This window comes from Silene latifolia, chromosome 3, assembly GCF_048544455.1.
Source record: "Silene latifolia isolate original U9 population chromosome 3, ASM4854445v1, whole genome shotgun sequence".
NCBI lineage: Eukaryota > Viridiplantae > Streptophyta > Magnoliopsida > Caryophyllales > Caryophyllaceae > Silene > Silene latifolia.
The window spans coordinates 146,776,202-146,792,094 of record NC_133528.1 but is presented as its reverse complement, the minus strand read 5'-3'; the positions used below and the strand labels follow the sequence as shown (position 1 = coordinate 146,792,094).

Here is a 15,893-nt window from a genome sequence, read left to right as displayed (position 1 = left end):
AAGTCAAATTTGTTTTTTTTTTTTTAATAAAACAGGGTGTTCATCGTCAGCAATAAAATATGATTCTCTTGTCATTTACAGGGGCGGACCGGGGTGTGCGCACAGCACCCCACGTGCGCACCCTCGGTTTTTCGATTATTTTTTTTTTTTTAAAAAAACACCTTAAGAACAGAATGTATAGAACATGCGCTTCCTAATATTCACTATGCTAGTTGTGGCGGAGTGGCTGAGACTAAGAGATCTGAACTGAAGGATACGGGTTCGAACCCCACACACCCCCTTTATCACTACTTTTTTTTCGTCTTCGTTAATCATGAGTTCATGACTCCAAGACTAATGCAATTTTAATGTACTATTATGATTATTATCATGCCTCATTTTCAGATCTCAATTTTTTATTTTGTAAATATACGGAGTATTTTGTATTTCAAATGCAATTTTATTTATTATAGTAATGTTTTTTAGTTCTTCGATTGGAAAATTTGTTCTCGGTGATTAAACAATTTAGACTCTTCTAAATCAATTAAAATTTGGGGGAGTTTATTTCTATGTCACTTTAAATTTTACTTTTTATTATTCAAATCAAAATTTTCTTGTATATATTCCACTTAGAACGATCGGCTCGCTTTTGTCGCTTCTATTTTATCGTCTCTATTGAAAAGTGCACCCCCGCCGTATAAATCTTGGGTCCGCCACTGCTTGTCAAGGTTGTTCTTCGGGCCGAATCTTGTTGCTATCGTTGCAATTGCAATTATTATTGAATTTATTGATGTTTACTTGTGCGGACAACGTTGGGGTATGTTGAGTAATCCATATGTCGCTTTTATTTCATTGGAATACCTATCTTGAGACCATTATGACAAGTTACATGTGGTCGTGATGTTATCCCATGCCATGGGGATTGGGGAGTGGGGACGAATAAAACATCCCAATGGAGTATATAACTTGTAAATTCAAATCAAACAATAATTCACCAAACATTCAATTTCGGCAAGTTCTCATTAAGATGCGGGTTATTTTCGTCTGAAACTTAAATGGAGAAAACATCATCATTTAGTAATAAAAAGTGATTGTCCAATGACAATTTTACAGTTAAAGTTATAACTAAAATTGTTCACATTTTATTAGAAAATTGTTATGGTAACTTTATATCAAAAAATGATTACATTTTATTATAAAAAGGCCACGTTCTCCCATTTTTTAATTTCAAACTAAAAAAGCTCATCTTGAAATTCTCAATGTAGGCAATTTTTCTCTTATCGTACAAGTTGTTATCCCACGTAGAGACACTTGATGTCTCTCTTTAATAGAACCATCTTTTAATAACGTATGTGAATTGATATATACTTATGAAGTTTATACTTATAATCTTATTGTGAGTATATGCATCTTTATATGAGTGTCCTATATTAATAAGATATTTTGGTGATGATGATGACAAGCTTATTCTGCTTACTAATGATTTGTATCCAAGTATGCTTCCCTTAGGTATCCTCTCGTAGTTCAATTAACCAAAGGAAAAACGTAAAAACTTCAAGGAGAGTTGTGTCTTTGTGGTATTTTAGCCTTCATTGCAACAGGTAACAGAATATGTGTGACAATTGACAGTAATAAGGTGTCTAATAACAGTGAACCTCACTGTTGCTTCTTGAATCAATAGTGAGTATATCACGGTTACTTCGTTTGATCACTGCTTGAAAATCAGTTTGAAAGAAAAATAATCTCTGAAGTCTCTTTTTGCAAAGAGGAAAAAGGAATTTGAAAACCTTTGAAATCCTTTTGAAAGCAACCCAGGCTTCTTATCCAAAAATAGCCTTTCAAAATTTATACTCCTTCCACAAACATAAAGGACTCATGTGAGATAGGTTAAAACCAAAAAAACTGACCAATTTCATCTAAACTCTTAACATAGGTGTTATTAACCAAAAATAAAGAAACCAAAAATAGTCGAAAACAAAACAAATAATATAAGGTAGTGATGGGGCATATTCTGCACCCGCTGACCGAGTCAACATATTGAGCAAGGTCAAAGATATCCACAGCAAATCAACGACTTAGACAGCCTAACCGACGCAAACACTGCCGGCTGTCTCTTGGGCCTCGGCTGAGACAACTAGCCAGCCGGGGCACATATCCGCGTACTCATATCCAAGACCCCTCGGCATGGAGTCAACAAGGCCCGCCGGCTTGCCATGGGTCCCTCGGCCGAGGGTAGATCAGTCTTTCCACCTGCTAGCCACTTGGCCACTTGGCCACTACGTGACAAAAGGTGAAAGTCTATAAATACTCCTCAACCCTCATTGAGGAGAGGATCCAGAATCTAACCTAAAACACCTCATAATCTGGTAATATCTTCCTTATCTCTCTACAATATATACTTCGCCAAGTATCACACAACTTATCTCTTTAAGTTCACTGACTTGAGCGTCGGAGTGAGTACGCTCGGCCAAAGCCGAGCCCTCGGTTTGTTCATTGTTTCAGGAGAGGCCGAAAGAAGGATTCAACCAAAGACGTCATTCTACAAGCCACGAGTGGTGACAAATAACTGCTTCGGAATTACATCCGGAACAATTGGCGCCGTCTGTGGGAATGAGATACTAGAAGCTAGTCAAATCCCTTACAAAAAAAAAACACAAAACCCACCCAACAAGCTAAGAAGATGTCGAAACAACCAGAGATGGTGCTCGTGGAAAATGAATTCTACCAAGATGACACATTCCACAACTCTGAAATCGGGCAGTCCCCTACCGGCCGTATCACTGATACGACGAACGGGATGCCAAAGGAACAAGATACACCGCTGCCCTCCGACCAAGTCACTATCATGGGACATGTGGTTGATGCAGCTAAACTGAAGCTACTCCTGAAACTAATGGGTAGCACGCCGACTCACACTGTCACAACGACAAGAGCGGCGGCACCCCCACAAGAGACCAGGGCCCAAAAAGTGACTCCGAGAAACTTGAACGAAGCATTGGAGGAAGCGGACCATGTCAAGACGCCGGGGGAGCCCAGAGTGCAAGTGGTAGACCTGAATCCTTCCCGCACTTGCGGGAGGACAGTGTCGCCGCAGCACCGACGAGGCCTGCCCCAGAGGAGTGAAAGAAGTCTGACTCACTAGAGTCGGAGAAGAAGTCCGACTCACCAGAGTCGGAGAAGAAGCCCGACTCACCAGAGTCGGAGAAGAAGCCCTTCCCGCCACGGGGAGAGGAGCCGGACTAAGGATGCGAGGAGCCGATCGCCGCGTGTCATTCGACACGTGGTCGACACCCCGATGCCTATGTCCTAGAGGTCCCTGATGCTTGACTAAGCTAAAGTTGTCACCTATATCATACAAAGGAGAAGGCGACCCAACCGACCACGCCGAGGCTTTCGAGTCTTACATGTCGGTATGGGAGCAACCTGATGAGGTTTGGTGCCGAGTCTTCCCAACGACTCTGCATGGGATGGCACAAAGTTGGTACAAGGGGCTACCCGATGGGTCGGTATACTGTTATGCCGACCTAAGGGACACATTTTTGGCCCAGTATTCTTGCAATAAGAAGAGGGCCGTCGAGACATCGGATCTCCTGACTATCAGACAGGAGGGAGGCGAGTCTCTCCGAAGTTATGTGAAGAGGTTCGACGCCAAGGTTCGGCAGATTCGTGAGTGAACAATGAACCGGCGGCCTTCGCACTGATGAAAGGCCTCCCGAGAGGAGACTTAAAGAACGAGCTCATCAAGTGCGGAGGCCTGAACCTAGACTCCGCCAGGAAGATGGCCGGCCAAGCCATAAAGGTGGAGGATTATCACAAAACTTGGGTAGGCCCCAGCGAGGCCGGCGATCGAGAGAAAAAGAGCCGCCGGGAGGACAACCCGGATGAAGGACGCCGTGACAATAATAGGTCACGGTCGACAAATCCGCCAGAAATGTAAACTCGGCGGGCGCCGAGGGGAGTTCGGGACCGTACTACCAAAAGCGGTACAATGGTCACACCCCCCGGTCGTATCTGCCGCCGAGGTCTTCTCCCCGAGCAAGAACGAGGGTCAGAAGTGGGAAAGGCCTCCCAAGGCGAGGGGGACGGTGACACGAGCCGATCGTGAGTACCACGGCCACACCGGTCCACTTAATCGACAACTGCCGGCATCTCAAGAATGCCATTGAAGAGCCGATCCGGAAGGGGAGCTTCAAAGAAATATGTTGCCGGAGGCCAAAAGACTAATACCGGCGGCTCAAATAAAAAATTCGTCTTTGAACGGATAGGAGTAATCCATGTTGTCATCGGGGGCAACGAGAACGGTGGTTCCGCTCATGGGCACAAACGGCACCTGAACGAGCTATATCAGGCCATCAACTTTGTGCCCAAAACAGCGATCCCCGCTTCCAACGTCCCCGATATGACTATTGGGAAGAAGGACTACGAGGGAGTCATCGCCCCGCACAGCGACCCACTTGTAGTCCACTTGGACATAGCCAACCACATGGTCAAGAGGTGCCTGATTGACACAGGCACCTACACGAACATTATGTTCAGGGAGTGGTTTCTCAATCTCGGTCTGAAGATTGAGGACTTGAGCCCCTGCACCAATCCATTGTACGATTTTTCCGGGGCCGGCCCGGTACCTCTGGGGTCAATCGGATCGCCGGTGATGTTCGGCGAGGGGAATGCGGCTAAGAATGTCCTATCTGAGTTCGTAGTCATTGACGGCTCGTCCGCCTACAACGTTCTCATAGGCCGAGTCACTTTGAGCGAGGCCGATGCAGTAATGTCCATCCGGGCCCTGACACTGATGTATGTCTCGGACCGGGGGGAAGCGCATAAGCTCGTCTCAAAGGACGAAAAAGACGAAGTAGTCAACGTCCGGATATCTCGCGGGGTGCAACATACAATCCCTCAAAGTGGCGAAGAAGTCAGAGAAGGGGAAGAGCCCATCCTTACAACAGGAGGGCGAACTCATGGATGCCACTGTCGGCATGGTCGAAGGAGCGGAGACCGAAGAAGTGGAAATTGACCCGGGCGCACCGTAATCGCTTTCGGTGTCAACCTGGAGCCAAGATTCGGGGCCGCTCTCCTGACTGCCGAGGAAGAACAAAGACGTCTTCGCTTACTCGCGGCCGAGATGCCGGGCGTGAGCCGGGAGGTAATTGTTCACAAGTGAACGTACTCTCCACCGCTCGCCCGTCAAGCGGAAGATGAGGAACTCCTCGGTCGAGAAAGATGAGGCCATCAAAGCCGAGGTAGATAAATTACTAGCGGCGGGCTTTATCATGCTTTGTACTTATCCTGAGTGGTTAGCTAATGTTGTAATGGTGAAGAAATCATCGGGGGCGTGGAGGATGTGTGTAGATTTTACCAATCTTAATAAAGCGTGCCCCAAAGATTGTTATCCCTTGCCTCGAATAGATAGTTTAATCGACGCCACGGCAGGTTACACAATGTTGAGCCTGCTGGACGCCTTCTCAGGGTATCATCAGGTATTCATGGCCGAAGAAGACATGCCTAAATGCGCATTCATCACCGGTAACGGCACATACATGTATAAAATGATGCCGTTCGGTTTGAAGAACGCCGGCGCAACTTACACAAGACTGGTGGACAAAGTGTTCCAAAATAAAAAAGGGCGAAACATTGAGGCTTACGTCGACGATGCTATTGTAAAAAGCAAGTCCGACAAATGAGCACTTAGCCGATTTACACGAGACATTTTGTTCACTGAGGAAATACAAGATGAAACTTAACCCAATGAAATGCAACTTCGATGTCCGGTCAGGTAAGTTCCTCGGCGTGCTTGTCAGCGCCAGGGGAATTGATGCCAATCCAGAGAAAGTCCAAGCAATCCTGGACCTGCCGGAGCCGAGGAATCGAAAAGAGGTTATGATGTTGACCGGGAGGATGGCGGCTCTAGCCCGTTTTATCTCTCGGTCAGCCGACAAGAGCACCCCATTCTTCAAAGTGTTGAAGGGAAATAAGGACTTCAGCTGGGGGGAGGAACAGAGCACAGCTTTCAAGCAACTGAAAGCTCATCTTCAAACTCTCCCAACCCTGTCCAGGCCGATGCTGGGGGAGACGCTATACCTATACATAGCAGTTACCTCGGCCACGGTCGATCGTGATCATCGAGAAGAAGACAAACAAAGAACACCCAATCTACTTTGTCACCATACATTGTTGCCCGCCGAAAGAAATTACCCACGATTGAAAAAGCGACCTTTGTTTGTCGTCGTTGCCGCAAGGAAATGAAGCCTTACTTCGACGCACATCCCGTGATGGTCTTAACCGACCAACCATTGGAGAAAGCATTGGAAAAATTTGAGCAATCCGGCAGGCTCATCAAATGGGCAGTAGAGCTATCCGGCTTCGGCATTCAATACAAGCCGAGGCCCTCGATAAAGGGACAGGCACTTGCAGATTTCCTGGCTGAGTGCACATATTAAGAAGAGCAAAAACCCGGAGTATGGGAAGTATACACCGACGGGTCCTCCACGGCAAACGCTCGGAGCCGGCATACTTATCATCAGCCCAAACGGGGACGAGTTTGAGTACGCCTTGAAATTTACCTTCTCGGCCTCAAACAACGAATCCGAATACGAGGCGGTGATAACTGGAGTCGAGCTAGCTAGAGCTGCCGGGGCGGAGCACATCATTTTGAAAACAAATTCACTTTTAGTGGCTAATCAAATCAGAGGAGAGTACGAGACTCGAGACGACGGGATGGTAAGATACCTGGAAAGGGTAAAAGCTGACACTTCAAAATTGAAATCTTTCCGGATACAATGCATTCCCAGTGTCGAGAACAACCGAAAGCGACGCTCTCTCAAAGCTTGCCGTTTAACCATCAAGAATGTCGGTCGAACCGTCTTTGGTGGACATCGGGAATGCCAAAAGCATTATCGAGACCGTCGGCATGGTGGGCGACATAGAGGCCGAGACGACGTGGATGACTCCGATAATGAAGTACAAACCGATGAACGAATTACGGAGGACCGCATCTCTCACGAGAAGATAAAGAGGATCGCAGCAAGGTACTTGGTGTTTGAAGGAGAATTATACAGGAGGTCCGTGACAAGGCCACTCTTGAAATGTGTCGGCCCGGTAGACGCGGAGCTAATCTTGTGAAAATCCACGAAGGCATTTGTGGTCATCACATGGGGGCAAGAACACTAGCCCATAAAGCTCTCCGAGCCGGCTACTTCGGCCCACCATGCTTGAGGATTCCGAGCCAAAACCAAAAAGTGCAACAATCATCAAATGCACGCTCCGGTGATACATGCACCTTCCCGAGACCTGCAGCCGGTACTTAGTCCCCTTCCTTTTGCACAGTGGGGGATGGATCTACTAGGGCCATTTCTAACGGCATCCGGGGGAAGAAAGTACTTGATTGTCGCCGTTGACTACTTCACCAAATGGGTTGAAGCTGTCGCAGTGCCAGCCAAAACGACGGCGGCCGTAAGAAAGGTAATCTGGGAAAATGTCATAACTCGTTTTGGGTTACCCCAAGTCATGGTATTTGACCACGACCGAGAGTATTGGAGTGACACAATAATGAACTGGTTGGAAGAACTTGGTATCAAATTTGCATACTCCTCCGTCTGCCACCCACGAGCAACGGACAAAGTGAGGCAAACAATAAAACAATCCTCAACGGTTTGAAGAAGACAGTTGAAGACCTAAAGGGAAGATGGGCCGATGAACTACCCGGCGTCCTGTGGTCCCTTCGAACCACGGAGAAAGAAGCAACGGGGTACAGTCCATTCCACTTAGTTTACGGGTCCGAAGCAGTCCTACCAATTGAAGCAACGGTGCCGACATTCAGAACGGCCACCTTTAACCCGGTTGAAAATGAGGAAGGTCTAAGAACCTCCCTAGACCTGGTCGAAGAAAGCCGAGATACAGCACGCCTCAACTTGGCGGTATACCAAAACCGAATGAGAAGAGCCTACAACCGGAGAGTCCACAAAAGGGACTTAAAAGTAGGAGATCTAGTCCTAAGGAAGTCGGCCGCCACCAACAAAGGGAACATTCATGGTAAATTAACGGCCAACTGGGAGGGTCCTTACAAAGTGGTTGAAGAAATGAGGCCGGGTACATACCGGCTGACAGATACGGAGGGTGTGCCTTTGATGAGCCATTGGAACACTGACAACCTCAGGAAATACTTTGTATAGCGGCGGAGGTGTCCAAAAACTGTTGTTGGCACCCCAACGCGTGTTTATATCTATTGAAAAATCATCCAAGTTTTCCATCAAAGTGTTTATCCCCTCCGTAGTCATATCGAGGTAGACGCCACGGCCCAAGCCGGGCAGTCACCCCAAGAAGTAGACGCCACGGCAGTCACTACCATTGCAGTTGATACTCGCGAAAGCGACCAACATGCCTTAGGAACGTATAAGTACACTTGAGACGCAATTCTAGCCGCCTCGGCCAACCGAAGGCCTGGCAGAGGAAGCGATCAATATGTCTACAGATACGAACGCTGTCGAGCCGTAACCTCTAGCCGCCTCGGCCAACCGAAGGCCTGGCAGGGGACACAACGGTCGATACGCTAACATGTTCACAGCGGCGGTTGGAAAACGCAAATCGGACGCCTCGGCCAGACCGAGAGTGAAAGAGGAAGCGACCAACATGCCAACATGTTTAAAAAACGTTAAACACAGTTGAGATACGCATTCTAACTGCCTCGGCCAGGCCGAAGGTAAAAACGAAAAAGCGCTCAATTAATAACGTAATAAGACAAGTGAAGGATTGTGATCAAAGCCCCGGCCAAGCCGAGGGCCAATAAACAAACTTTATAACTTTATTGAAGATGATTACAAGGAGAATACAGACGACGGCCGTCCCCATAGGGATAAGCCAAAACACAACCTACCAAAGTTTTACAAAAAACAAGGAAAAGAAGAACAAAAGGTTACAGACATATCATTTGAAGCGCCAAAAGATGGCAGGGAGGAAATGCTTAATAGTTGGCCCCCGAACAGCTGAAGCTATCCGAGATGCCGGGTGAACCTGGTGACGACCGCCCGTCTCCCTATGCCTGCTGCTGCTTGCCATCAGCGACGTTAGCAGCATCATCTTTGGTAGGCGACCCAGAAACTGTCTTGGCGGCTTTTCGACCTCGCGACCTCACCGCCTTCATTCTCTCAGCCTCCTCCTTGGCCGCCTTCGCCTTCTCAGCATGGGCCGCCTTCTCAGCGGCCACCTCTTCCTCCTTCTTCACCCTTGCCTCCTCATTGGCCTTCGCCTCCGCGGCCTTCTCCTTAGCTTCAAGCTTGTCATCAAGCAGCTCGTCAAATTTTGGCCACGGAAAGGAGCCATCAAGAAAGAGCTCCCCTATCACTTCCCTGGCGGCTTCTTCGGCCAGGTCCCGGTATTGGGCGCACATGTTAGGGAGGATAACGCGTTGGAGCGTCTCAATGTCCTCCTCCCTCTGGGCGATGATAGCCTCCTTATTCCGAACCACCTTCCCCTGGGCCTGAAACATGGACTTCCATTCATCCCTCTTCTTAGCATTAAAGTCGGCGACTTTCTGAAGGTGGTCACGCCCCTCCCGCAGCTTAGCGGCATCAGCCTCCGCAGCCTCAGCCTTGGCTCTCTCAGCAAGGACTACCTTTTCAGCGTCCTCCCTAAGTTTTCTCTCGGCACGGACCGCCTCTTCAGCCTCAGCCTTGGCCCTCTCAGCTTCCTTCTCCGCAGCAGCGAGTTCAAGCCTGAGCCGCTCGAGCTGTGGGGCAGCTTCAGCAATGGCCTTCTCTTGCTCCACAATAAGAGCACCGGCCACATCAGCCCACTTCGACAGCATCCTGGCCAAACTTAGGCCCTCCGATCTAATCTGGACGGGGGTAGGCTTCGGGAAGGAGGAGACGACGGTGGCATCTTAACCACCTGCCTGCGCAGTTCGCTTCTCAGCACGCCGTTCAACAGTGTGTCCGGTAGGCGGCGGCGGTTGATCTACAAAAAATTCAATCAAAGCATCCATGTCAACATTCATGGACATACCAGAGAGCCTGTCATCAGGAACGCCTAATGAACCGGCTAAGTCTGAGCCACAGGATAGATCTGTACCAGGCTTGGTCTTCTTGGTCGGAGGACCCATTTCCTTGCCGGCCTCGGCAGCAGTAGCAGCAGAAGCAGCAGCGACAGTAGCGGCAGCAGTAGGCTCTTTCCTCTTGCGGAAGAGAGGAGATTCCACTGCCAAGGTGACCACCTCCTCGGCGGTAATATCAACGATCTCCACCGTCTCTTTTTGGACTGAAGGGAGTGGAGGTGGAACTGATGTCGACGCCGTCGCCGCCGAAGACTTTGTTTTCCGCGTTCGGCGCGGTATGTTACCAGCAACCTTCGCCTGGGCCGCCGTCGTATCTAAGCCCTTCAGCTGCTGATCCATGAGATCATTTGGCGCCGGTCTGCGATCACGGGCCTGGGCCTTAGGATGCAAATCAACAACTTGCTTGTCCTTATCAAGTCCCATTCTCCTAAGGATATCTTCGATGCATCCGGCCAAAACAACTGAAAGGAAACGAAGCAAGGGTTAAGTGGAAGAAATAAATCAAAGTTCAAAAAAAACAGAAACATTAAAAGCAGAGATGGGCCTCACACCGACCCCACTCACCCCGTTCGAGGGCCGGTATGAGGCCGACGTGGCAGAGCAGCTCATCCTGAAGAACGATCTGCGTCGGGGGCAACCATCCCTTCGGCATCCCATTCTTCTCAGCCTCAAACAGCCTCATCGCCCGCTCCTCATCCGCATTGAGAGGGACCCCGCCGGCCCATCTTAAGCTTACTCCGGAGACCCATTTGTCATGCTCCCCTTACTCTCGCACCGCAACTTGACGCGGTGCTTTGGAAGGACCGGGCGAAAGGATAATCCTTCGGAACCTCAACGTACACCCACCGCTCCTTCCAGTCCTTGCAGGAAGAAAGCTTATCAACGGAGACGTAACCCGGCTCCGTCTGCACGCTGTACTACCCAACGCGACCAGGGGCTGACGGCCGAAGATGATGAATCCGGCGGAATAAGTTAACCGTGGGGACCTCCCCCTTGAAAAGACAGAGCCACACAAAGCCGACTATAGTCCAAATGGCCAACGGGTGCAGTTGGGCCACGACGACGTTCATGGCTTTGATTATGGCCATAACGTATTCGTTCAGAGGAAACCGGAGCCTATACTCCAGGTGTCTGATGTATACGCCGATACAGCCCGGAGGAGGACAACAGACGGCCTGACCCTCTCTAGGAATAACAATCTTATACTCCCTGTCGAAGGAGAAATGATGTTCGAAGAAGTCAGGGCCAGAACAACTGGCAAATTTGTGGGTCCAAGCACGGTCAGGGTCGACCTTACAGGCGTCGCCGTGATCCAGGACGTACGGCCTCTCGACATCAGCATGAGCCCTTTCCTCATTATCACCGTCATCATCAACATCATCATCATCCTCCCAATCCTCCAGAGCTTTTGGGTCAACTTCAGGAGAAGGAGACCTAGGGCCCCCAGACCTTATCGGGATGGCGGCCAGTGCCTCCTCCTCATCAAGGCGCGACGGGGAACCCCCCGGCGCAAGGTTACTAGGTCCGGCATCAGCATAAGACATGTTCACAATAAAAACTTAACAATTAAAAGTTGATAAATTTGTTTGTTTACCTTGAAGAAAAAGTGCTACGCCGAAGTAACGATTCTGAAGATTAGAAGAGAAAGAAACCCTTGAAAATCTAAGAAAGAAATGTTTTTTTGAGAAAATGAATTTGGAAGGCCAAATTCAGGGGCTAACTCTCCTATTTATAGGGCAAAGCCCACTCAATCCGACCAATCAGGGCAAAGCCCGTGAAGCGTCAACCAATCAACAACGAGACACATGTCAAGCATGCAGCCATGGAATGTCAATCGACAAACAGTTACAAAACTTCTTCAACACGCTCCTTGACAGAATGCCAATCGACGTATCTTCTTCAACACGCCCCTTGGTATCTACTTGCCAAACGGCCCGCTGATTCAACCAAGCTTGGCAGCACCGGCTGGGGGCAATCAAAAGCACACGACACTCACAACCTCGGTCTCGGCCAGCGCCACTTTCTTTTCCACATCTGATGTCCATTACACATCCATGTGGAGGGGGGATATGATACGGCCTAAGCAGAACCAAGCCGAGGTAGAAGAAGCCGGGCGAAAAAATTTCAACTTGCGCAGAATACGCTCAACACTCATCGAAGGTCCATACCACGGCATAGACTACGCCTGGGGGCAAATTGATGGGGCATATTCTCGCACCCGCCGACCGAGTCAACATACCGAGCAAGGTCAAAGATATCCACAAAGAAGTCAACGACTTAGACAAATTTAACCGACGCGACTGTCGGCTGTCTCTTGGGCCTCGGTGGGACAACTAGCCAGCCGGGGCACATATCCGCGTACTCATATCCAAGACCCCTCGGCATGGAGTCAACAAGGCCCGCCGGCCTGCCATGGGTCCCTCGGCCGAGGGTAGATCAGTCTTTCCACCTGCTAGCCACTTGGCCACTTGGCCACTACGTGACAAAAGGTGAAAGTCTATAAATACTCCTCAACCCTCATTGAGGAGAGGATCCAGAATCTAACCTAAAACACCTCATAATCTGGTAATATCTTCCTTATCTCTCTACAATATATACTTCGCCAAGTATCACACAACTTATCTCTTTAAGTTCACTGACTTGAGCGTCGGAGTGAGTACGCTCGGCCAAAGCCGAGCCCTCAGTTTGTTCATTGTTTCAGGAGAGGCCGAAAGAAGGATTCAACCAAAGACGTCATTCTACAAGCCACGAGTGGTGACAAATAACTGCTTCGGAATTACACCCGGAACAGGTAGTATTTTTAAAAATACCCCTAAATATAAGGTATTTTTTAACAAAAAAACCATAAAAATTAGATTATTTGAATGAATATCTAGAAATGGCCTGGGATGTATATAATAACGCATTAAATGAATAATGAAATACTAGCTTAAATCTTGGGCAGTGTATGCCCGGTATATATAAAGTTTCTTCTTTATTATTTAATTATAGGTTAAATCAACACGCCTTTAATTTTCATATTTCACATCAATGCATTTAAATTTAATAAAAAAAAAATCAATATACAAAACTAATAAAAAAAGATAAATTTAACAAAAATAACCCAACGTTTGTTAAGTATTCCGAAAATAACCCAACCTTTTGATTTTAACAAGAATAATCCAACGTTTGCTTTTGTGTTACATAAATGTCCTAACATTTTACTTATATTTCGAAAAATAATAATTTAATCATATATTAATCAATCCATTAACTTATTGACCATATATTTGCATAAGTAATTATATAAAATTATGAAAAAAAATATTTAAGAACAGTTTGAAGCGTGGAAAAAAAATTGAAAAAATATTATATTGTTGTTCAAAATTCCAAAATGCATAAATGATATGTTTAAAAAATTGTTTGTTTTTTCAAATCCATGGTTTAAAAAATCAAAAGTATTTCTCTCATAACTATTTCCACAAATTTAAAATCTATCTTATTTGTTATTTCTTTTCAAAAAAATTATATATTTGCTTTATAATTAATTTTCCATTGACAAACTAAAGAAATTATAATTTTTCCAGTTTTTTGGTTATGAGTTTTTTTATATGTGATATAACAAAATAGAGTTTAAAGATTTATGAAACTATTTTACAAATATCATTTATCAATATTTGGTAGAAATTTGTTTAGTTGAGATTTCGGGATATTTATGTGACAAAAATACAAAGGTTGGATTATTATTGTTTAAGTTAAAAGGTTGGGTTATTTTTATAAGACTTATCAAAGGTTGGGTTATTTTTGTTAAAATTTGCCTAAAAAAAATTGAGTAATGTCATCAAATGAGAAAATTAATGAAAATAATGTTTCAACTCAAAGCTGATAATTTCTGTTTATAAATTTTCTCAATAAATGTTTGTTTTATATAAGGTAAATATGCGTCAAATCATTGATAATTTATGAGTTCATACCAAATTTATTTTATTTTAATCAAAAAATTATAATTTGATAAAAACATTGAATGAAAGAATAATGCTTTAATGATAGAAAATCAATCTCATTTATTTCCTTGATGCATTTTGGTCGGAATATTGCTTATTTTCTTGATTACATACATTTTAATAATACTCCGTAATTAGATTATTTGCATGAAGATTGCCTCTTGATTGCACGAGCTGGTCGACATTCCTATAAAATCCATGCAAATTCAAGCAAATTATTTCAATTCTACTCACAATTTCATCAACAACCATGACAAATAACTTGATTATTTCTATGTTTATTTCAACCATTTTTGCATTACTAATTATTGTCCAAACTACACAATCCCTACAACAAGGCTTCACTACTAGACTAATTCACCGTGAATCACCCTTATCTCCGTTATCCAACCCGTCCCTTAATAAATATGACCGTCTAAAGAACGCAATCCACCATTCGATGTCACACATCAATCGATTTAAAACATCATCCTCATCCTCATCTTCTGAAAGTGACATACAAACCCAAGTAAATGGTACTAGAGGAGCGTACGTTATAGAATTATCCTTTGGCACGCCACCCGTATCCCAAATCGGTATCATAGATACCGGAAGTGATCTTATATGGACTCAATGTCAACCTTGTAAAGAATGTTACAAGCAGAATGTCACTATTTTTGATCCGTCAAAATCTTCCACTTACAAGACCCACTCTTGTAAGTCACGTGCTTGTTATGCCTTAGGAATAAGTCAATATTATTGTAGTACGGAAGAAGTTTGTAATTACTATTATAGATACGGTGACAGGTCCCAAACATCCGGGGACCTTGCCACCGAAACCATAACATTTAATTCGGATAATAGTCGGTCCAAAGGAACGTCCTTAGCTAATATTAGCTTTGGTTGTGGTCATTACAATTCCGGACTTTTTAATTATAGCGGGTCAGGTGTAGTAGGTCTCGGTGGTGGACCGTTGTCTTTGGTTTCTCAACTTGGCTCGTCGATTAAGGGTAAATTCTCATATTGCTTAATCCCGCTTTCTAAGGAAGGTAATTTCTCGGGTAAAATTAGTTTTGGGATAAATGGACAAGTTACGGGTGAAGGTGTTATTTCTACCCCGTTAATAAAAAGTTACCCTAGTACTTTTTATCATCTAACTTTAAATGGGGTTACCGTGGGAAAAACGAAAATACCATTTAATCGGAATGGTAGAACGACGGCAGGGAATATAGTCATTGACTCGGGAACTACCGTAACCTTTTTACCTCGGGATATGTACTCGGGTCTAAGCTCGGCCTTGGAGGAGGTTATACAAGGGGAAAAGGTAGAAGATAAAAGTGGATACTTTCAATTGTGCTATAAAAGCAGTAACGGTGGTGATGATCTAAACATTCCTAACGTTACGGCTAATTTTGACGGCGGAGATTTGGTGTTGAAGCCAAGTAATACATTTGTAGAAGTTTCTGAGGGTGTTGTGTGTCTTGCTTTTTTGCCATCAACACCACCTATAATTCCTATTTTTGGTAATGTTGCTCAAATGGATTTCTGGGTTGGGTATGATCTTGAAGGTGGTCATGTGTCTTTTAAGCCTACAGACTGTACTAAGGCTTAGTGAAAAATTATGGTCACCCGGTATACTTAAATCACTAAAAATTGCTTAAGAAGTCTCTCGCTAAGTTATTAAGAGACGACTCTTCTGCACCGTTTTATATGTATTTTGTGATCTTTATATTGTTGATCGTTACACAAAATGACTTTTTAATTTCGCACTTATTTTCATAATATATTTACCCATTATCTCTGCAAATCTGCAATATAGTTAAAAGTAAGGCTACCTAAAATATTAAATTTTATTCTAAATGGCATTTTCATAATCCCCTAATTTGTATTGATTATCATATATTTAT

The 15,893-nt window shown here is 45.4% G+C and overlaps 1 protein-coding gene across 1 annotated transcript; it reads left to right on the top strand.

Annotated features, from left to right (window-relative positions):
- Positions 1-14,446: 14,446 nt before the first annotated feature.
- Positions 14,447-15,598, top strand: LOC141649904 (aspartic proteinase CDR1-like). Its single transcript, XM_074458570.1, has one exon. The coding sequence runs from the start codon at positions 14,447-14,449 to the stop codon at positions 15,596-15,598; it is 1,152 nt and encodes a 383-aa protein (XP_074314671.1).
- Positions 15,599-15,893: the final 295 nt, after the last annotated feature.

Bases quoted from the DNA above. Each gene is read 5' to 3' on its own strand.
- LOC141649904 (XM_074458570.1), top strand. From the start codon at position 14,447: ATGTCACACATCAATCGATTTAAAACATCATCCTCATCCTCATCTTCT.